Source organism: Anarrhichthys ocellatus, unplaced genomic scaffold, assembly GCF_004355925.1.
Source record: "Anarrhichthys ocellatus isolate YVR2014 unplaced genomic scaffold, GSC_Weel_1.0 scaffold11, whole genome shotgun sequence".
Taxonomy (NCBI): Eukaryota; Metazoa; Chordata; class Actinopteri; order Perciformes; family Anarhichadidae; genus Anarrhichthys; species Anarrhichthys ocellatus.
The window spans coordinates 3,001,902-3,024,114 of record NW_022280041.1 but is presented as its reverse complement, the minus strand read 5'-3'; the positions used below and the strand labels follow the sequence as shown (position 1 = coordinate 3,024,114).

The following is a 22,213-nucleotide window of genomic DNA, read 5'->3' as shown; positions in this document are numbered from 1 at the left end:
AGAGAGAGAGAGAGAGAGAGAGAGAGAGAGAGAGAGAGAGAGAGAGACATAATGTCCTTAGAATAAACTGCAATACAAAGCTGTGGAAATATCACATAAATAAACAATGTGCCCAATTTCAGACTGTTGTGGGAAAAAAAACTTCTATGGATAATAGAAAATCGATGATATATTACATAATATATATTATCATAATATCCAAGTCCCTGAGGAGAAACGAAACTACTTTCTCTGCGCGTAAATCCCTGAGGAGAAACGAAACTACTTTCTCTGCGCGTAAATCCCTGAGAAGAAACGAAACTACTTTCTCTGCGCGTAAATCCCTGAGAAGAAACGAAACTACTTTCTCTGCGCGTAAATCCCTGAGAAGAAACGAAACTACTTTCTCTGCGCGTAAATCAACAATGGCCGAGCAGCAGCCGGAGCATGGCGTCGACCTGGACAAGAACCAGTTCGGCTGTTCAGTGTGTCTGGACCTGCTCAAGGAGCCGGTCACCATTCCCTGTGGACACAGTTACTGCAAAAGCTGTATCGAGGATTGCTGGGACCAGGAGGAGAAGAAGGGACTGTACAGCTGTCCTCAGTGCCGGGAGACATTCAGTCCGAGGCCGCTTCTGAAGAGGAACACCATGCTGGCTGAGGTAGCTATGGAAGGTGTAGAGGTGGTGGTAGGAACTGTTTAAGGGTGTGAAAGTGTAGGTGGAGAATTACTTTGAGACCACAGAGGTTGTTTTCCCCACTGTGATCTATTAAATTGTTATTGAATCAAATGACTGAATCCTGTTTAATACTGTGGAGTCACTGAAAGAAGTACAGTGTGTCTAAAGCAGGGGTCGGTAACCTTTTTTGATGTGAAGTGACTGTTTTTAAATATTTGAATGCTAACATAAAGGTTAATGATGACGCCACATCAAAATTAATAAACACCTCCAAATTATATTCCACCTATACAGGCAACGTGAATGAAAGAGTGCACTCTACAAGAAGGCTGCCATTCGTATGAAATGAGTAATCCATACTGATACAAATTCTATGACGAGGGAAATGAGTACCAGCCAAAGGAGTGCCGGAAATGACTCAGTATCTTTGCACTTATGGTTTCCCTCATCTCAAAGTCAGTGCTTTGTTTTTTTAATGGGTTTAAATAAGGTCTGTTTTGTTCGACAAAATATATGCCAGTAAATATCCCTCTTGTGAACTTTGAAGCTTTTACTTGTCTTGAAAAAGGTGGGTGCTAACAAGTGGCAAAATGAGACTATAAAAACGTCACCATGCATATCCTCCACCTTTTACAGCTTCATTGTGTTTACTTGAACTCGTGAGACCGTGGTGTAGGTCTTTTATAGCCTGATATTAGCTGTTTACGTCTGGTGATTGCATCCACGCTTCAAAAATCATGAAAAGGTGGTTCATTTTGTTTGCCATATAGGTTATTCTCTGCAATAATCCACTTGAATTCGTTGATGATTGTTAATTATTTTTGTGTTAATAATGTGAATCTGCAAAGTAACAAGAAACTAAAGTTTTAAAATGAATGTAGTGGAGTAATAAGTACAAAATTTGTGCACTTGTGAACATTTTCCATCGTGAGAATAACTAATTTAGAGGATTGTGAAATCTTCTGTCGTCATTCTGCTTCTGTCCTGTGTTTCCTGTAATGAACAGTGTTCATCACCTTTCTTTCCCATCATCCACAGCTGGTGGAGAAGCTGAAGAAGAGCAGCACCCAGCAGCCCTCTCCTTCTCTGGCCTGTGCCGGCCCAGAAGACGTCGTCTGTGATTTCTGCTGCGGGACCAGACGAAACAAAGCCACCGTGTCTTGCCTGACCTGCTTGGCATAAGAGCCACAATACGGTGTCATCTGCATCAGAGAGGGCTGAGGAACAGGTAGAGGCAAAAACACAACTAGTGAACAGGAAACTTTAGACTGTTTAGTAAAACCCTGAAAGATCTGCTTGTTACTGCTGTGTGTTAGTCAAATCTTTATGACAACTAGTCCTCAGTTTTAATTGAAAACACGTAATAATTGTAGTAACAAAACCATTCCCAAATTAAAAACAATCATTTGATGTTGCTCCAACAATTGCAGGAACAGCTGATTGAGAGTCAAAAGAAAGTCCAGCAGAGATTCCAGGAGAGAGAACAGGAGCTGAAGGAGCTGCAACAAGCTCTGAAGGATTTCAAGGTGTTGAAATTAGACTTCATATTTAAACCTGAGTCTGCATTGAGCACTACAGAAGAAGTCTTGTCTGGGTTTTGAAGTCTGTTTTTAAAACTGGGACTACGACGACATGTGGATGGAGCCTTTCATTTTCTAGTCATTAAAAACCTCCACAGATTCAAGTGTTAAAACATTGATTCAGTCTGTCGTTACAAAGGATGTATTAAAAAACGTAACGCGTGAAAACAATCAGAACTTTGCCACAGAGAACGTATTTATTAAAAGGAAAAGTCATTGCTTTTGTTTGTGTGAACAGAGTTCTACCCAGCCTGCAAGGAAGACCTGTGATAAGATCTTTGATGAGATGATCTCGTCCATGAATAAAAAACGCAGTTTGACGAAGCAGCTGATCAACGCCCAGGAAGAGACGGCGGCCGCTCAGGCCGAAGAGCTGCAGCTGCAGCTGGAGGAGGAGATCAGCAAGATGAAGAGGAGAGACGCCGAACTGGAACAGCTGTCTCATACGCCCGACCACATCCATTTCATTCAGGTACCAATTTGGTGCAGAGCGACTTCATCCATCTGTTTTTTTTTTGTCTTTCTATCCGTTGTAATGTCAATTCTACATTCCTGAATAAATCAGTGCTGCACAGCCAAATCATTCAGGACTGTAACTACAGAAGTGAAACTCAGAGGTCAAAGGTGCCATCTGCTGGCCATATTTGACGGTGCAACACGTGAATTTATATGCATGTGTTTTTTTACAGACGGTAAATATTATACTCTGAACTATTTTAATGTTTCTTCTGGTCTCCGGCTTATTGATTTCCCTCCAGACCTTCCAGTCCCTCTCCACCTCCTGTGAATCTCCAGACCTGCCACCTGTTTCTGTCTTTTATCCTCAACGTTCAACGTTCACACCTGTGACTGACTGCGTGTCTAAACTGAGGGATGACATAGAGAGCCTTCTGGAGGACACGTGGCCCAGGATCTCTGCCACAGGTACCTGAGAGAAATATATAAATCCAGATGCATACAGTGGTTTTATTCAGGTCCAGTAGTATTTACAATCTGTTTTTCTGTCAGTGTCTACGATAGATGTTGTGCCGCCTGCGCCAAAGACCAGAGAGGAGTTTTTACGCTGTGAGTACATTTAGCTCTATGCAGTTCCACAATATACCAGTGCATTAATGATGAACTGAATATTTAAAGGTTGATATTGATGTTTTTTTTCCTGCTTTTGTTCCTCAGTCAGATTGCCGTCCTCTGACCCTGGCTCAGAACTCTGTCTCCCCATATTTGTCCATTTCACAAGAACACCGGCGGGTCACAAGTAGCTACTGTAAGGATAACAGTCAGGGTTATACTAGTGGTTATAATGGAGGTTATTATAATGATTATGATTCCACACCCAAGCACGTTATCATGCAGGTGTTGTGCAGTGAGGGTTTGTCAGAGCGGTGTTACTGGGAGGTCAGTTGGACTGGTTCTACTTGGTCCGTGGCAGTGTCCTACAGCAGCAGGACAAATAACTTACAGTTTGGAAATGATACCAAGTCGTGGAGTTTAGAGTGCTTCCCAAATGGTTACTCTTTCAGGCACAACAACGGTAGCAAAGCGGTGTCAGGCCCTCGATCCTCCAGCGTCGGAGTGTACCTGGATTATAAATTAGGTACTCTGTCCTTTTATAACATCTCCGACACGATGACGCTGCTCCACAGAGAACACGTTGAGTTCACTCAGCCTCTCTATCCCGGCCTTGGGCTGAATAATAATGGATCCCAGTACAATCTCAGAAACTATTTTGCAGAACTGATAAAGCTATGGTGAGCAAATGTATATTGGAGGATGGTTAATGTGCCCCTGTTGATCAGGCAGTAGTTGGCTGTCCAATATACACCATATGATAAATGAGAGGATGTGATTTTACAAGAAGTCTAAAATAACTATAGAATCCTGCCTTGTCATAATTTAAGGTCCTGCAGCATGTCAAAAGGCAAGTGTATTTACATAGCATACTTATTTAGTTGTTTTCCGTATTCTGAGCCAGTGGATGCATGTGAACTTGGAACAGAAGAGGCACCAGAATGGAGCCTTGGGGAACTCCGCATGTTATATTTGTCCACTCAGATGTGTAGGTACCTATAAACACAAAGTAGTCCCTGCCCTTTAATGTAGGATTTAAACCAGTTTAGTGATGTGCCAGAAAGTCCCCCCCCCCCCCCCCCCCCTCCAGTTTTTACGCACACAACTGGGGGATATTGAGCTACTTGTTTTGTGAATCTGTGAAGCATTAAATAAGTTGGAAACCAGGATTTAGCGATCAAGCTTATTTCCTAATAATTCCTGTTGGTTCAGAGTGTCGGTGTGATTTATGTTCTATCAATACAAGGTAAACAATTAATATACATTTGAGAACATATTGTTGACGACATGTTGTTAGATTTGGAATCATTCCTGAGGAAAATCAAAATGTAATTGTAATAGAGAGAGTTTGAAGACATTCATTGTGAATCAGGATATCAGACTGTTATGGGATGACTTTTTTTTGGAAGATGAAAGTGATTAATAATCTGAAATGACGACTTTATTTTACACTTTCCACGTTTTTATTTTAATACTTTACTCTTTATTGAAGTGTTTTTTGCATTTTGTTTGACGTGTTTCAACAACAGATTATACATTCTGTTTATTCTCTATATCTCTGTTCATTCCTCTTATACATAACTCTGCACGTAGCCGCTTGTTGTACTTCTGCATTTCGTTGTCTCACTATTGTACTCTGTTTAATGAGAATAAAGTTGAACCTAATCTAATCCAACTTTTTCTTTTCAGTCTCTTTTTGTTGTTGTGGCGGCTACAATAAATTCATGACTGTGACTTATGAGACTTAATTCATTCCCACTGTGTCTATCAAACAATGAGGCCACTTTTATACTTTTTTTTTTTTTCACCTAATGTGGAAAATGTCCCTGAACAAATCCTGAAACAGAAAGCCCCAAAAAACTGCTACGCTTCTGCAACGCGTTGAAAACATATTTCATACTTTTACAACTCTTTATAATTTATAATTCATTTAAATCATGCCCCTGTCTAATACGGTAATTCTGGAGCTGCTCTGTATGTGCAGAAGTGTGTCTGTCATAACTGCTATATACAAACAATGCAATGTACAAAGAAACCTCATATTAAGAGTTTAGGAGATGTATTTTTAATCATCTTTTGGTGGAAGTGATTAAAGGAATGAATGAAAGTAGCGTAGCTTACCTTTAATTCATCTGTACTGCATTGTGGTTTAAACTATAATGTATAATGCAGAAATTCTGCACTAAAAAAAATAAGTGCCCCTCTTTACTCTAACCGGTCCCACGTTAGCTAACACCATCAAACAGGTAACAGTGCTGACAATTCGCTTTCCATTGAAACTAAAGATTATATTGTGCATTTTTATTCTGTTCAGAGACGATATGCATTTCTTAAAATATGTTTGTAATAGCTGGTCGATTTATTCACTAAAAATCTGTTTTCTTAGCTTCCAATTTATTTGCTGGTTCCCTGAACACATGCGTAAGAGTCTCTGTTTAATTCCAACCACAAATATCACACGTTACATAACGTCAGCAGCGTGTTGCTCTCTGAAGCCCCGCCCCCAGTGGGAGAAAGCAGGCGGACCTACTTCGTATAAAATCGAAAGCCAAACTCACTCCGGGTCTTCCTCGGCACGTGAGACACTTCAAACTCACCAGAAATGGCCGAGCAGCAGCCGGAGCATGGCGTCGACCTGGACCAGGATCAGTTCTGCTGTTCAGTGTGTCTGGACCTGCTCAAGGAGCCGGTCACCATTCCCTGTGGACACAGTTACTGCAAAAACTGCATCGAGGATTGCTGGGACCAGGAGGTGAAGAAGGGACTGTACAGCTGTCCTCAGTGCCGGGAGACATTCAGTCCGAGGCCGCTTCTGAAGAGGAACACCATGCTGGCTGAGGTCAAATCTAGGTCAAAACCTATGCAGCCAGTATCTGTGGATTAATCATGATAAATACACATATGTCTGCAGACCTAAAGCACTAATGCACATATCAAACATATTCAGCCCTATTAAATACTGTGGAGTGAAAGTGTCCAAATATAATGCAAAATGTTTGCATTGCAATTACAACTGAGCTCTGAAGTGGTCCTGCCTATAAATAAGTGCAGTTAAAAACTATATAAATATAGCATATTCCAAAATAATAATAACCAATTTAGAGGATCGTGAAATCTTCTGTCGTCATTCTGCTTCTGTCCTGTGTTTCCTGTAATGAACAGTGTTCATCACCTTTCTTTCCCATCATCCACAGCTGGTGGAGAAGCTGAAGAAGAGCAGCACCCAGAAGCCCTCTCCTTCTCTGGCCTGTGCCGGCCCAGAAGACGTCGTCTGTGATTTCTGCTGCGGGACCAGACGAAACAAAGCCACCGTGTCTTGCCTGACCTGCTTGGCATCTTACTGTCCAGCTCACCTCGAGCCTCACCACAGTGTTCCCGTGTTGAAGAAGCACCAGCTGGTCTCGGCTACAATCCCACTGCAGGGAAAGATGTGTGAGAAGCACAACAAGCTGATGGAGGTCTACTGTCAGACGGACAGGAAGTGCATCTGCTATCTGTGCGTTATAGATGAACATAGGAGCCACAATACGGTGTCATCTGCATCAGAGAGGGCTGAGGAACAGGTAGAGGCAAAAACACAACTAGTGAACAGGAAACTTTAGACTGTTTAGTAAAACCCTGAAAGATCTGCAGTGATCTGCTTGTTACTTTAATAATTGTAGTAACAAAACCATTCCCAAATGAAAAACGATCATTTGATGTTGCTCTAACAATTTTGTGCAGAAACAGCTGATTGAGAGTCAAAAGAAAGTCCAGCAGAGGTTCCAGGAGAGAGAACAGGAGCTGAAGGAGCTGCAACAAGCTCTGAAGGATTTCAAGGTGTGGAAATTGGACTTCATATTTAAACCTGAGTCTGCATTGGGACTACGACGACATGTGGATGGAGCCTTTTTAGTTTTCTACAGTCATTAAAAACCTCCACAGATTCAAGTGTTAAAACATTGATTCAGTCCGTCGTTACAAAGGATGTATTAAAATGTGTCAAAACAATCTGAACTTTGCCACAGGACTTCTACAATATGCCATTATTTTGTGTTTGCGTGAGCAGAGTTGTAGCCAGACTGCTGCGGAGAGATGTGATGGGATATTCAATGAGCTGATCTGCTCCATGAGGAGAAGACGCAGTTTGACGAAGCAGCTGATCAACGCCCAGCAAGAGACTGCGGCCGCTCAGGCCGAAGAGCTGCAGCTGCAGCTGGAGGAGGAGATCAGCAAGATGAAGAGGAGAGATGCCGAACTGGAACAGCTGTCTCATACGCCCGACCACATCCATTTCATTCAGGTACCACTTCGGTGCAGAGCAACTTTATCCATCTGTTCTTTAGTCTTTTTATCTGTTTTATCTGTTTTGAAGTGCCATCTGCTGGCCATATTTGACGGTGCAACACGTGACGTTATATGCATGTGTTTCTTTTACAGACGGTAAATATTATACTCTGAACTATTTTAATGTTTCTTCTGGTCTCCGGCTTATTGATTTCCCTCCAGACCTTCCAGTCCCTCTCCACCTCCTGTGAATCTCCAGACCTGCCACCTGTTTCTGTCTTTTATCCTCAACGTTCAACGTTCACACCTGTGACTGACTGCGTGTCTAAACTGAGGGATGACATAGAGAGCCTCCTGGAGGACACGTGGCCCAGGATCTTTAGCACAGGTACCTCAGAGAAATGTATAAATCCAGATGCATACAGTGGTTTTATTCAGGTCCAGTAGTATTTACAATCTGTTTTTCTGTCAGTGTCTACAATAGATGTTGTTCCACCTGCGCCAAAGACCAGAGAGGAGTTTTTACGCTGTGAGTACATTTAACTCTATGCAGTTTCACAATATACCAGTGCATTAATGATGAACTGGATGTTTAAAGGTTGATATTGACTTTTTTTTCCTGCTTTTGTTCCTCCGTCAGATTGCCGTCCTTTGACCCTGGATCAGAACTCCGTCTCCCAATATTTGTCCATTTCACAAGAACACCGGCGGGTGACATGTAAAACCTATGAGGGATTATCTCAAAGCAGTGACAATTATTATAGTAATTATTATACTGCATTCTCAGGCCGGAGGATTCCGATCATCAGGCAGGTGTTGTGCAGTGAGGGTTTGTCAGAGCGGTGTTACTGGGAGGTCGGATGGAGTGGTTGTACTTGGTCCGTGGCAGTGTCCTACAAAGACAGCAGCAGGACAAAGGACTTAGAGTTTGGAAATGATACCAAGTCGTGGAGTTTAGAGTGCTCCCCACATGGTTACTCTTTCCGACACAACAACGGAAGCAAAGCGGTGTCAGGCCCTCGATCCTCCAGCGTCGGAGTGTACCTGGATTATATATTAGGGACTCTGTCCTTTTATAACATCTCCGACACGATGACGCTGCTCCACAGAGAACACGTTGCGTTCACTGAGCCTCTCTATCCCGGCCTTGGGCTGAAGGACGCACGCGGTGGACATTACGCAGAACTGATCAAGTTCTGGTGATGGAATTTTGAGGTCCTGCTGAGTCATCTTTCTGCCAATTGTCTCTGGAGTTTTTCAGCGCCAACAAGAAGTTCTGCAAGAAATACTGGCCACTACTTTGATGAGAGATTTTTAGGGAGATTTAACGCATTGTATTTAGTGTGACCTCAGTGCATTCACAGAAAATGAACAGTCCCATTCACACATAGGCTTAAACCATTATTCATCACCTTAGTCTCTTTGTGTGCCATAATTATTTGTTATAATATTGGCCTTATTAGTGGTTCTTTGCCACCAGTATTTTTTGTTGAAGTCATTGTACTTTGTTGTCGCCTCAGAGTTTATAAGCTGCTGATGAATAGAAAGCAGCATATGCATATGGCCTCGGCAGGCCCAAGCTGGTGAGACTGAACAGGTGACATACCTGAACCAGTGTTTGCACTGAAGCTTGATTCTGGTGAAACAAAAGAGCTGATGGCTGCCTAACGGGGCTTTGACTCTCTCCCCGCTTTCAAGAAATATATGCAACTTGTCTGTTAAAATGAGTTAACATTGACGTTCTGCTCATGAAAAAACACCGTCCAATGGATTTTCATACTTTTGACAAAAAGGAATTTTTTTTTTCATGTAGAGCCCCATAGAACACATACAGTATAAATATTTCCTTATTTGGTGTAATAATGCTTTAGGGTCCAGTCTGTGCAAAGGGAAGGTGCCACTTCAATATATATAGAAATATATAAAATTAGGTATTTTTTTTTGCAAATACCCAATTATTTTCTCATACAGTAATAGTAATACTTATTGTTATTATTATTATACACATGGCTACAGCTGTGGGGTTTGTTGGACCACAACAATCTTCACTGTTACACGAGTTCATACACAATAAAGTTGTTTTCTCTTTCCTCTCAGGGTTTCCAGTAAAGAGATACTGCACGGTACCTCCCAGCTGTACAAAGTCATGAAGACATTTCATGTGATTCATATCTGCTGTGAGGCGCACTTCGTCCAGCAGGGTCAGACGGGCGACATTTGTCAACACAAAACAGACGTTTGGCTTCATTCGGCTCTCCTCGCGGGTTGAACTATGGCTGATGTTTATCGACACCCCGTTTTCTTCGAGTGCCCCGGTCTCCTCAAAGAGCAGGAGAAGAGGATAGAAACGTATTTCCGTGTTCACCGCAGATCAGGCGGAGGAGACTGCGCGCTGAGGAGGGACAACGATCGGATCTACAGCATTGCGTTCAAATACCCAAAAGGTTGGTCAGGCCTTAAGACATCGATATTAATTATGATATCATATTTTATATTATAATACCGTCAAAGTAGGGTAATAGTAATACTACGTTAAAATGTTGAACCGTTATTATCATTTGTGAGATTGGATCCAAAACAGAATTCCTGACTATTCCTTTCCCGAGAAAGCGAAACTTAAATCACTGTTGCCACAAATGAGGTTTGGAGTCGTCAAACTTCTTGAATAGTCTAAAGACAAATAAATATATTGTATCTTAACTGTAGAAAAGTCTAAGCAACAAAGCTAGTGTTGCCCTACATGAACACTTTCTCGCCATAAGTGACAGAAAAAGAGAGTCTATGTTGTTGTTGTTGTTGTTTTGTCTTTCAACTAAAGGTCACATTTCTATCTTTAGATCAGCAGGCGGTGCTGCAGAGATCTGAGCATGTTGTGGACGGTCTGGTGTTAACTGTCCGAGGCAGCCGGGAACCTCTCTCCTCCCAGGATTTCACCGCTCCAGTACAGGTTGGCACAACAATTAAATGAGGTCAATATCCGAGATCCACGCGCGCGCGTGCAGAGGTCCCGCATCTGCAACTCCTACATCCGAGCACCATATTACTTTTTCACTCACTTGTACTTTTTACTCCAATACCTCTCAGAGGTAACTATAGTACTTTTAACTGATCTACATCTCAGAGGGAGATACTTTTTTGTACTACAAACATATGATCTCACAGAATATGATGCATTAAACTAACCAAAAGTATATAAAGGAGTTAAAACATGCAACATACACATACATACAGCAATACTATATATCCTGAAACATCAGATATAATTGTAAAACACTGACAGGGAACATTTTTCTACCCGGGTACTTTTACTTATAGTACTTTAAGTACATTTTGCTGATAATAACATTCCTCACTAAGGTTTTGAATGCAAGAATTGTGTCTTACATTTTTAGTGGAATATCAATGTGGTATTAATACTTTTACTGCAGTAAAGGACTTTTTTTCATCCACTAATTTCTTGTCAGTGATTTCATTTTGGGAACTCACTTGGCAAACAGTTAATATACAAACAGTGGTTTAACCTTGTCTCCAGATCCTTATTCATAGTACAGAAAACTGCATTTTCTCTGTTTACTTCTGTAAACACAAGAGTATGATTAAATATGATCACATCATGTTTTAGTCAATTAAGATCAAGGAGTTTATGTGATCTGTTTGTCATAAGAGGTTTGACTAACGAACAAACGGTGTCTGTAATAGAATGATGGAGTGAATTTAAATCAATCTGAGCAACTTGCAATTTTGCTTGCGCGAGCAGATATCCGCTGTGCAAAGTGATGTGAAAGCGCTCGCAAAAGTAATATGTATGCGTGGCTGTCTGAGTTGCACCTGACCTCTACACACGCATGCCCTCAGTTTTGCTCGTGGATATTGACATTGATTTGCCGTCATATATTTCATTTCAGACGTATAAGATTGTAGATTCAAGAAAATGATTTACCATTTACCGTTACTGTTTTTATGTAGTTATATAACACCAGAGGTTGTATACTGCACCTTAATCACTCTGTATATTAAGGGTTTTTATCTAACAATCCATGTACAAGACGGCAGTTAACTGTTAATTAACTGATGTCTCCTTTGAACACAGAGCCCACAATGCATTCCTGACTCAACACCTTCAACAAGTGGCGAAGAATATGAACTACGACTTGATTGTCACCTCCTGCGTTATCTAAAGGAGTGCCCCAAGGCTGTGAAAGAACTAGAGGAAGCACTCAGCTCTGTGGCCTGCTCTGCCCAGCTGTACCCAGAGGAGGGGAGGGTTTTAGTTAGCCGGTTAGCTCAAGCTGGTGCTGCAGTTAGAAATTGGAAAGCCGAGGTAGACAAACTCTTTGATGGCTATATGTGCCACTGTGAGGTGGACCCTCACAAAGGTAAAGCTTTAATTAAGTCCTGCAGTTCGACCACAGATGGGGTGAAGGTGTACAGCGAGGATGGGATGGCCATTGTGGTTGGGGAGCGTTCTCAAGTGAAGGCCATGTTGATGGCTGTAGAGGACTCGCATGTTAAACGACGGTCAGGTTCCAGTGAGAAGCAAAAAAGCATTCGTCGACTGGGCGAGGCCAAGCTCCGCCTCCTCTGGAAAGAGATGGAGCCCAGTTTGCGACAAGATTTTCCAGAAGTGAAGGTCACGCAGGGAGCTGCAGGTCAGTTAGTTTTGGAAGGTTCTGTGGAGGAGATTCTTAAGGATGGAGATTCTATCTCTGAGCAGGAGAATCTTGTGTTCGAAAGGACCGTTTCTGACATGAGCCCACATCTTTTGGCCTTCTTGAGAAAGGCATACGGCGGTGCAGGGGTGCTGGGGGACTTTTTAGGGGTTGGTGGCAAGGTGGAAATAGAGTTACGAGACACGGAGGTACGTTTCTTATCTCTTTCCACTGATGATCTTGATGAAACTGTAAAGGCACTGCAAGGTGAGCTCAAGGAAGTCAAGATTGATGTTCCTAACTACTCTTCTGTGCCATCTGATCTTTGTGAAAATCTAAAGTCCAAGAGAAATAAGATGAACCAAGGGCAATACAGGGCTCAGGTTGTGTTTGGCCCAGACAGCACGGTGTCCCTACTGGGCCACACCAAAGAGGTCGAAGAGCTGAGGGAAGTTGTCATACAGTTTTTGGACGAGTCAAGTGTTCAAAGCATAGTCTATCTGCCTTACACAGAGTTAGCACAACAGTTGCCAGAATTGCTGCAGCGGCATGGTTTTGACTATTCAGGGGTTACCTTCCATCCCATAACATCTTCCTCCACACCCACAGTGGTGCTGAAAGGTCCATCTGGAAAAGTGAATGAGGTCAGAAACTGGCTAGGTCTATTTCTGGACTCACTTCTTGGGGATAGAGTCACCACTGACCAGTTAGGGACAGTAAGACATTCCAAAAGTCCCACTGGGAAAGATGAATTCCTAAATGTTGCGCGTGATCTTGCGCCCTTAAGTTTGAGTGAAGTAAACACAACAGTTGCTAGCTACAGCCAACCATGTGACCGGCCTCTCCAAGGGATAAGTAGCGGAAACGCTGCACCAAGTGATCCGGGGTTCCAAAGAGGAGCCACTGGTGGAGCTCCTGTCCATGTAGAGATCATTCAGGAAACCCTGGAGACCCAGCAGGTGAGAAATGTATTAAACTTGCTCATTGGAGGGTAAGAAAAACACATTTTTAGGATACGTCACAGGTGCTTGACATATCACTTTTATTTTCTCCTGTGGGTGTCAGCTGATTTATAGTGAGCTAACACCATGAGCAATAAGTTGAGAAATTTGTACGTTAGATCTTTAACATGAAATGGTGTTCAATGCCCACCACATCTCCTGCTCTCCTCCTAGGTGGATGCCCTGGTTTCACCCATGGTTGGCCATGATCCTCTCTCCACCTGTGTTGGAAACACTTTGTGTGAAATGGTTGGATCCCAGCTGACTGCAGGCTTTAGAAAGGAAGCAGGAGAAGGAACTATGCCTGGTGATGCAGTCCTGGTGGAGGTCTTCTCCGCACTTCCATCTAATGCAGTGTTCTTCCTCAGCCTCATTCCCTGGGATGAAGACCCAGATGGAACTGCAGTTCAGGTGCGGTAGTGGAGGAGTGTTTTCTGTTCTCTGCACCTTAATACAGTATTTATTTTTGTCTAGCCTTAAAAATAATTGAATTCTGACATTTTCCAGGTTCTGAAACTGGCCTTCAGTAACATCCTAACTACCTGTGAGAAAAGAGGGTTTGGATCAGTTGCTCTCCCTCTACTCGGTGCTGGGAATGCCCTGCAGTTTCCCGAGAGCGTGGTTGTCAGGGTTCTACAGGAGGAAGTTCTTGCGTTTCAACAGAACCAAGCCAGCAGAACACCGTTCCTGGTCCGCATCGTCATCCCCCCCACTGACGAAGAGTCCAGCGAGGTAATGGAAATGCATTGTGCCATAAACACGGACTATTCACGATGAAACTCAAGTGTTCAAGTTGCATGAAATATAGTAACAAAATGATAAATCTCCATAAACAGATATATCTGCATATGAATGCAATGATTTAGCTTAGAACATGGCTACTAGACGTCATCTCATGTCTCAAGTTGCTCATTGTAAACACTGAGCAGCGAACAGAAGAGGAAGTCTTGGCACGGATATCCGCTGGCTACACCGGAACCCTCAAACTGTTGTCCGTTTAACCCAGCGGCTAAATCGTCTTCAGACCAATAGCCAATGCGTTCCAAGATTGCAAAATGATTAAACATAAATCTTACAGTTGATCATTGAAGTAATAAACCAGTAGAAACAGTTGTATTTTCAAAGATTTGAGTTATGAACGTCAGCTAACATTTTAACAAACATCATATGAGTATATACTTGAATTGGTATTAAACCCTCTCCTTGTCTCTGCAGGCCTTCAGGTATGTCCAGGAAGCTTTCCAAGCCAAAATATTCCAACCAGACCAAGGTGGGCATAGATATTATATGACAGCAAAGAGTCAGAATTCAGTCCTGTGGCACCCGTTTTCCTGTTTTTCTTTCTCTAACTTTATTATTATTTATAAATAAATAAAATGATCTGCTGGCACTTCTCCCTGTGGACCTAATATCATTGTTGTCTTCATTTGGCAGATATTAGTAAGCATCCTTAAGTCTAATCTTAAAGCTAAAGCATTCCTTTAAAATCAGGAGACAAATGTACTAAACAGAGACATTATTCTCTTCTAGTGTCAACTACAAGGAGGATCGTCCTGCTGGGAAAAACCGGATCTGGGAAAAGCAACCTAGCTAACACCATATTTGGAGAGAAATTGTTCAAAACAGACCAGTCTCCCAACTCTGGAACAAGTGAATGTCAAGCTGAAACCAAATCTGTCAATGGAAGAAGCTTCACTCTGATCGACACTCCTGGTTTCTTTGATACAGGCAGGCCTGAGGAGAAGATGAAGGCTGAGATAGTGAAGTGCATCACAGAGTGCGCTCCTGGGCCTCATGCTTTTCTCATTGTGCTGAAAGTGGAGAAATTCACAGAGCACGAGCAGGCTGTCACCAATAAAATATGCCAATATTTCTCTGAAGATGTTTTGAAATATGCTGTGATCGTCTTCACACATGGCGACGGGCTGCCTAAAGGGATGAAAATTGAGGAGTTTGTGAGTCAGAATGAGAATCTGAGCGATCTGGTGAAGAAGTGCGGCGGCCGGTGCCACGTCGTTGATAATAAGCACTGGAAGAACAACCTGCAGAATAGCTACAGGAGCAACCCGGTCCGGGTGGAGGACCTGCTCAACACAATAGACAAGATGGTGATGGAAAACAACGGAGGCCACTACACCAACGAGGTGTTTCAAGAAGTGGAGAAAGAAATACAGATAGAGGAAGAGCACATAAAGCAAAACACGTCGTCGGGAAACGTGCCACAGGAAGAGATCAGAAAACAGGCAAAAACCAGAGTGTCTGACAGGGTCTTGATCCAACTGGCAGGCACAGCAACCGGAGTGGTGTTAGGAGCTTTGTGTGGCTTGACAGCGATGGTTGGACTAGTCATCATGGCTCTGCAGAACTGTGCAGGGTTGATGAAACTTGTGAAAATGGCTCCAGCAACAGCGGCGGCAGCAGCAGCAGCAGCAGGAGGAGGAGAAGTAGCAGGACTGGCAGTCGCTGGAGTGTCGTTGGGCGTGGCCGCTGCAATAGGAGGAGTAATAGGGGGTATTATTGGACAAGAGGCAGCTGAGAAAGCAGAAACACCAAGGGAGGCAGTCGAAATTGTAAAAAATGCTGTCATAAACAGAGGGAAAGCTGCTTTTAATTGGCAATGATTACATTCCATTCATCTGGAGTTGTGTTTTCTGGCCACCTCGCGAATGTTTGTCCAACGTTCACTCCATTTATCTCTGCTTTTGTCTCAACCATTCCGGGGGGGAGGGGGTATCTGTCTCTCTAGCTGCTGAAGGCTCCGTAAAGAGCCGGGGGGGGGGGGACTCCAGGGTCACGTGACATTTCTTTGTGGGTTTGACACTACAAGCAGACAATTAATCCCTTGTTAGTACAACAAAAATTGATTATTGCAGCTTTAACTGAAGTGGAAAAGATGTTTGGGGCTGATAACCACAGCATAATCAAAACAAGTTAAGCAGTGATTCTGAAAAAGGTGGAGGGAAATGTTCATTGTAAAGAGTCAAAACTCTGTGAATTATCTAAAAATCATTCTAATATAGGAACAGTGGGCTGATGCCATCTTTATATATCGGTAATGTGTGGAATACATGAGTATATAAATGATTAAAGCAATTGACGATGTTGAATTATCTGACAGTGGTGGTTTGAATGTGGACTCTCTTTTACCTGTTGGATTATAAATAACTATATACCACTGACCTGTTTCTCTTTATTATGCCATTATTTGTTAGAAATCTGTTTTTCAACAATAAAAGCACTGATTGCGAACACGTTTTCCTATTTGTCCATTTCTTATTACAATGTGAGTGAAAGTCTGTGTAGTTTACCCTGCACCTACAAACTCAGGTCAACAGGGAGCTCCCTAAAGCAAGACAAACGCTTCGTTTATTCGTTCCCATCCTGCAAAAACGAGGCACAAAGTGCAAACGCAATGGGTGGTGTTGTAATGTAAAAGCTTTTCTTTAAGCCTTGAAATATTTTGCATTAATATAATATTATAATTTACATTTGCCTCTAGGTTTCATATTTTCCTAGATGTTCTCATAACAACTGTCAGGCCTGAAAAGCATCCAACCTCCACAGACTTGTTCTTATTGTGTATAAATTGCTGTCTGCCCCTTTAACACAGTTTCTCTGAGCACACAGGTGATGTCAATTAAAGTTGGTGGACATTGAGCCTTGAACCTCACACACTGCTCTGAATAGCCTCACCGCTCCTGGTTGGTACCAGAGAGTCAGTTCCTTTTTTTCTGAGTATTTCAAACAAAATCAAACCCAGAAAAACTCTTTGTCTTTTCATGAGACTGGTTGACAGTGAAAATGGCTGGCAAACAACATCAGCAAGAGGAGCAGCATGGAGTCGACCTGGACCAGGATCAGTTCTGCTGTTCAGTGTGTCTGGACCTGCTAAAGGAACCAGTCGCCATTCCCTGTGGACACAGTTACTGCAGACACTGTATCGAGGATTTCTGGGACCAGGAGGTGAAGAAGGGACTGTACAGCTGTCCTCAGTGCCGGGAGACATTCAGTCCGAGGCCGCTTCTGAAGAGGAACACCATGCTGGCTGAGGTGAGGGCAGAAAACCTTTCTTCCTGTTCCTCAAAATGTAATAAAAAAAGGAGTATTATTAGTTGAAACGGTACACTTTCACATTTGTATTTTGATGCTTATTAAAAATGTCTCCTGATTTTTCAGCATTTCAATAACACCAGTAGACTTACTGCCTATAGGCAGACGTCTAGACTTACAACTCCTCTGGGTCAATGTTAGGCCAATATATTGGTTTAGATTATATGGCAGTATTGTAAACCAACGTTTGGTACAAAGTCAATTAGAAATGTTCTCCATTACATAGTTTGCCCAACGGAAAGCACTGATGAGTTCATCATTCAACTGTCAAATGTTGCATTCAGCACATATCTTAAATTATAGTTTAAAGAAGAAGTATTTTCACTGGTGGAGTGTTTAATTCATGTATCTATTGGTTTCTTGGTCATCAGTGACTGTCTTTCCCATCATCCACAGGTTGTGGAGAAGCTGAAGAAGAGCAGCACCCAGCAGCCCTCTCCTTCTCTGGCCTGTGCCGGCCCAGAAGACGTCGTCTGTGATTTCTGCTGCGGGACCAGACGAAACAAAGCCACCGTGTCTTGCCTGACCTGCTTGGCATCTTACTGTCCGGCTCACCTCGAGCCTCACCACAGTGTTCCCGTGTTGAAGAAGCACCAGCTGATCTCGGCTACAGTCCCACTGCAGGATAAGATGTGTGAGAAGCACAACAAGCTGATGGAGGTCTACTGTCAGACGGACAGGACGTGCATCTGCCATCTGTGCGTTATAGATGAACATAGGAGCCACAAAACCATTTCTGTTTCACTACAGAAAGCTGAGACGGAGGTAGACTGAGGGGTGTTTTTGTTTTAACGTAACGCATTCACTTATCTGTTCACATTGTTCCTTTTCAAAGTCCAGTACTCCAAAAGGGCACGAGGCCATAAAACATACTCATTAAGTCTTTTAATGTCATCTGTTGAGCTCGTACTGGCATGAAACGTTCATTATTTTAATGTGGTTTTAATTTTCTTTCTTTAACATGAACCGCTCCAGTCTCCAAGCGAATAATCTCGCTTTCTTCCTTCCAGAAAGGTCTGGTTTCCAGACAAAAGGAAGTCCAGGCGAGAGTCAAGCAGAGAGAGACAGAGCTGCAGATGCTGATCCAAGCTGAGGAGAACGTCAAGGTTTGAAATGGGTCATATCAATTCATAGATCTTGACTGATTGTGAAATGCCGCTGAGGATGATGTGGACAACATGTTGCCTGAGGACATGATTTAAAAATCAGCACTGCGGTCATGTTTCACAAGCCAATGAATGGGCATAACAATGTTAAGTTATATTTGGGTGCAGCTCGCAAGCTTCTTTTTTAACCCAGAGTTAATTTTGGACTTGCGGCCAATTTTCCACATCGATTAACAATTTTCCTGACGGAAAGTCATTTTTTATTTTGGCCCCTGGGAGGTCAAAGGTCAACACCAGCTTGTGAACGGTGCCCTTTTCAGCTGAAGTTTCATCATGTTGTTCAAATGTTTTTGAGCTTTTAAAATAAATAATTCTGATGCGTGCCAACAGAGTTGTGCCCAGACGGCGATGAAGGACTGTGACAAGATCTTCGCCGAGATAATCTCCTCCACGCAGAGAAGACGTAGAGAGGTGAAGCAGCTGATCGGTGATCAGGAGAAGACAGCCGTCGCTCAGGCTGAAGAGCAGCGGCTTGAGCTGGAGGAGGACATCAGCAAGCTGAAGAGGCGAGACGCTGAACTGGAACAGCTGTCGCATGTTGACGATCCCATCCACATGATTCAGGTAGCAGACACTTTTTAGTGTTGTCTTTTGACTTTTTGACATTTCTTCATGATTGAATGAACAGTTTCCAGTGCAGTCCAGCCAAATTACTGACAGTAATAAAATGGGACGGCTAAAAACAGTTCCACCGACTGGCCAAAGGAGACATTGGAACAGATGTTTTAAACCTGTTGTGATCAAAGAAATGGGATGTGTCATTCAAAAAAATCTTTATTTTCAGGTGAAAGTGTAAAACGACAAATTTTTTTTATAAAAAGACTGAACTTAAATACAAGCAAAATACAAGCAAAATACAAGCGTTAAAGGAAAACACTCTTTGTACAAGAACTGAGTCGTGACTCCATTAATTACTTTGGACAAAGTTTTAATATTCTGGCTGTTTCGACTGAAACTCTGTATTTGCATTGATATATTTTTAACGTATTGTTTTTCTGTCTTCAACTTCACCTCTGTCTCTTTTCCCCTCAGATTTTCCAGTCCCTCTCAACTTCCGGTGACTCTCCACACTTTTCGTTCGATGCTGCTCCTTTGCGTTCCTTCGGAGATGTGACTGAGTGCGTGTGTGAGCTGAGAGGTAAATTGGAGTCTGTCGTAAGGGACACATGGCCCAGGATCTCTGCCACAGGTATCACATGGAAATATATCAATTCTGACTCGTATATTGGCCATCTTCATGTCCAGTGGGTTATTTATGAAATGTTTCTTTCTCACAGTCTCTTATGTGGACTTCTCACTGTCACCAGCACCAAAAACCAGAGAGGAGTTTTTACGCTGTAAGAAATTCAGTCGAACATCTTTACTTTTCAATAAAATAATCATTAGCAGTGTAAATACTCACATAGTTTCTTCTGGCAGATTGCTGTCCCCTCACACTGGATGGGAACTCAAACTACCCCTATCTTCACCTGATAGACGACGACCTCAGGGTGAGGCCTTCACCCACCCCGTACTCTGCTCACCCAGACAGGTTTACCAAGTGGCCACAGGTGCTGTGCCGAGAGGCTTTGCCAGAGCGATGCTACTGGGTGGTGGAGTGGCATGCTCGCACTCTGTCTGCAGCGGTGGCATACAAAGACATCAACCGCACATCAGATGAGTCACAGTTTGGGAAAGATGACAAGTCCTGGAGTTTAGAGTGCACGGAAAATGGCTTGTTGTTCCGTCACAATAATGTAGAAACAAGGTTGTCAGGGCCTTGCTCCAAAAGGATTGGAGTGTATCTTGATTACAAAGCGGGCACTCTATGTTTTTATCATGTCCCTTACCCGATGGTGCTGCTCCACAAAGTCCAGACCACGTTCACCCAGCCTCTTTATCCAGGGCTTGGGCTGGAATATGAATGGTATGATATTGGCGTGTTTGCACAGCTGGCCAAGTTATGGTAGTAAAAGTTTGGAATATCAAGTTTTTGGTTTTTTTTGTTTGTTTTTTTTGTTCTTCAACAACGATTCCCTTCGATTGGAAAACTTGTCTTAAAATCTAAAAATGACACAACTAGTTAGTATATAGTTCCATTGGCGAACAATCTTCCTTCTTCATTTATCTGAAAGTAGTGTGCAGATCGCCACCAGGTGTGTCTGCAACTACCACTACTGTATTGTGTGACTGAATTGAATACAAACAAAAGTTGGGGAAACCCTTCCATCTAGGCACAAATGAGCTGTAAGGGGTCGTAAAACACTGTTCATCCAAACTCGAAAACAACCGGCGATGTATTCTAAAAATTGACTCATGGTCATCGTGTAAGACACGTCATAAAATCTTGCAAAAACAAAAAGTTGTTTGCCTTCATGGCAGCAGCTTAAGGGCGGTGAGGGACTCAACAGAGTGTGTACCGGGAGAGCTGTTAGCTGCTAGCTAAACACACCGTCCAAAGCATTGAAACTGTTTCCCGCCTGCTGTGTATCTGGTTAGGGATAGAGGTCTGCGATGCACTCTGCTTAATTATGACTAACAACCCCCCACACGATGTTTACAATGCAAAATGTCTGCAGAATCAGAAATGGTTTATTGCCAAGTACGTTACACATACAAGGAATTTGGCTGGACTCAAACAGTCTACGTGTAGGGTGAGAGGGTCTGCTACAATCCTTCTTGCTCGCTTTAGGGTCCTGGAAGTGAACAAGTCTTAGAGGGACAGGAGATTGCAGCCAATCACCCTCTCAGCAGAGCGAATTATACGCTGCAGTTTGCCCTCGTCCTTGGCAGTGGCTGCAGCGTACCAGACCGTGATGGAGGAGCAGAGGATGGACTCAACGATGGCTGTGTAGAAGTTCACCATCATTGTCTTTGGTAGGTTGAACTTCTTCAGCTGCCTCAGGAAGTACATCCTCTGCTCAGCCCTCTTTTTGTGATGGAGCTGATGTTCGGCTCCCACTTGAGGTCCTGGGTTATGGTGGATTCCAGGAAGCGGACGGACTCCACAGCGTCTTTAATTGTATTGTAATACTTTGAGTATGGTTTGTGATTTAAAAAATAAATTGTATTGCTTATATTGAAGATTGTACCTGGTTTATTTGCATGCAGGTAACGCTCATTTAAGAGGGCCTGTGTGGAGTCTTTCCCAAGTCTGCATTGGTGTTCTGGTTTCCAGTTAAAAAAAAACGCAGGTTAATTTATCATGAACACTGTAATGCTCATCCGACAAATAGCTGTTGGCCCATTTGTTTCAATGAAGGGAAAGGTCAAAGTTACAGCATACAATTATATCTCGGCCTCCAACTTTGTGAAAAATGCCCTTTCCTGTCTCACCGTGACATAGAGGTCCATAAAGAAACGGTTGGTGTAAAGAGCGGAGTCCTGAATTCAACCTCGCCCGACACCTTAGGGATGAACCAGAACGCCATCAGCAACTCGGGTCTTATAATAATACCTTTATTTTTGTAGCACCTTTTGAAACAGAGTTTACAAAGTGGTTAGACAGCCAAAGCAAGGCAATATACAGTAATGACAGGCAACTCAACAAAAGCAAGACAAACTAAGGTCAAATTGAAACCCTGATAAAACAGTACAATAAAACCAATTGATAGGATAAGACCAAGACAAACAATAAATATGGTGGTAATATCTGGGTGCCCATATACTTTTGGCCATGTTTGGTAGTTTACAAAATATTAATGACCGCTTTCATACAATCGGGGTGAATAGAAT

At 42.8% G+C, this 22,213-nt stretch overlaps 2 protein-coding genes and 1 pseudogene across 2 annotated transcripts; all 3 read left to right on the top strand.

The window, feature by feature from the left end:
- The first annotated feature begins 398 nt into the window (after positions 1 to 398).
- Positions 399 to 3,587, top strand: LOC116385388 (tripartite motif-containing protein 65-like; annotated as a pseudogene).
- A 2,322-nt stretch (positions 3,588 to 5,909) lies between these two features.
- Positions 5,910 to 21,308, top strand: LOC116385449 (uncharacterized). Its single transcript, XM_031850949.1, has 22 exons — positions 5,910 to 6,146; positions 6,502 to 6,870; positions 7,031 to 7,126; positions 7,356 to 7,589; positions 7,796 to 7,961; positions 8,046 to 8,102; positions 8,214 to 8,772; positions 9,671 to 9,774; positions 9,901 to 10,017; positions 10,411 to 10,520; positions 11,754 to 12,866; positions 13,398 to 13,634; positions 13,731 to 13,955; positions 14,439 to 14,493; positions 14,754 to 15,734; positions 17,020 to 17,273; positions 17,730 to 18,098; positions 18,344 to 18,439; positions 18,830 to 19,063; positions 19,532 to 19,688; positions 19,777 to 19,836; positions 19,919 to 21,308. The coding sequence occupies exons 1-22, from the start codon at positions 5,910 to 5,912 to the stop codon at positions 20,446 to 20,448; spliced, it is 6,360 nt and encodes a 2,119-aa protein (XP_031706809.1). The 3' UTR covers positions 20,449 to 21,308.
- LOC116385387 (uncharacterized) lies at positions 9,652 to 16,817 on the top strand. The gene is made up of 7 exons (XM_031850813.1): positions 9,652 to 10,017; positions 10,411 to 10,520; positions 11,664 to 13,181; positions 13,398 to 13,634; positions 13,731 to 13,955; positions 14,439 to 14,493; positions 14,754 to 16,817. Exons 1-7 carry the CDS (start codon positions 9,846 to 9,848, stop codon positions 15,842 to 15,844), a joined length of 3,408 nt encoding a protein of 1,135 aa, XP_031706673.1. The 5' UTR covers positions 9,652 to 9,845; the 3' UTR covers positions 15,845 to 16,817.
- Positions 21,309 to 22,213: the final 905 nt, after the last annotated feature.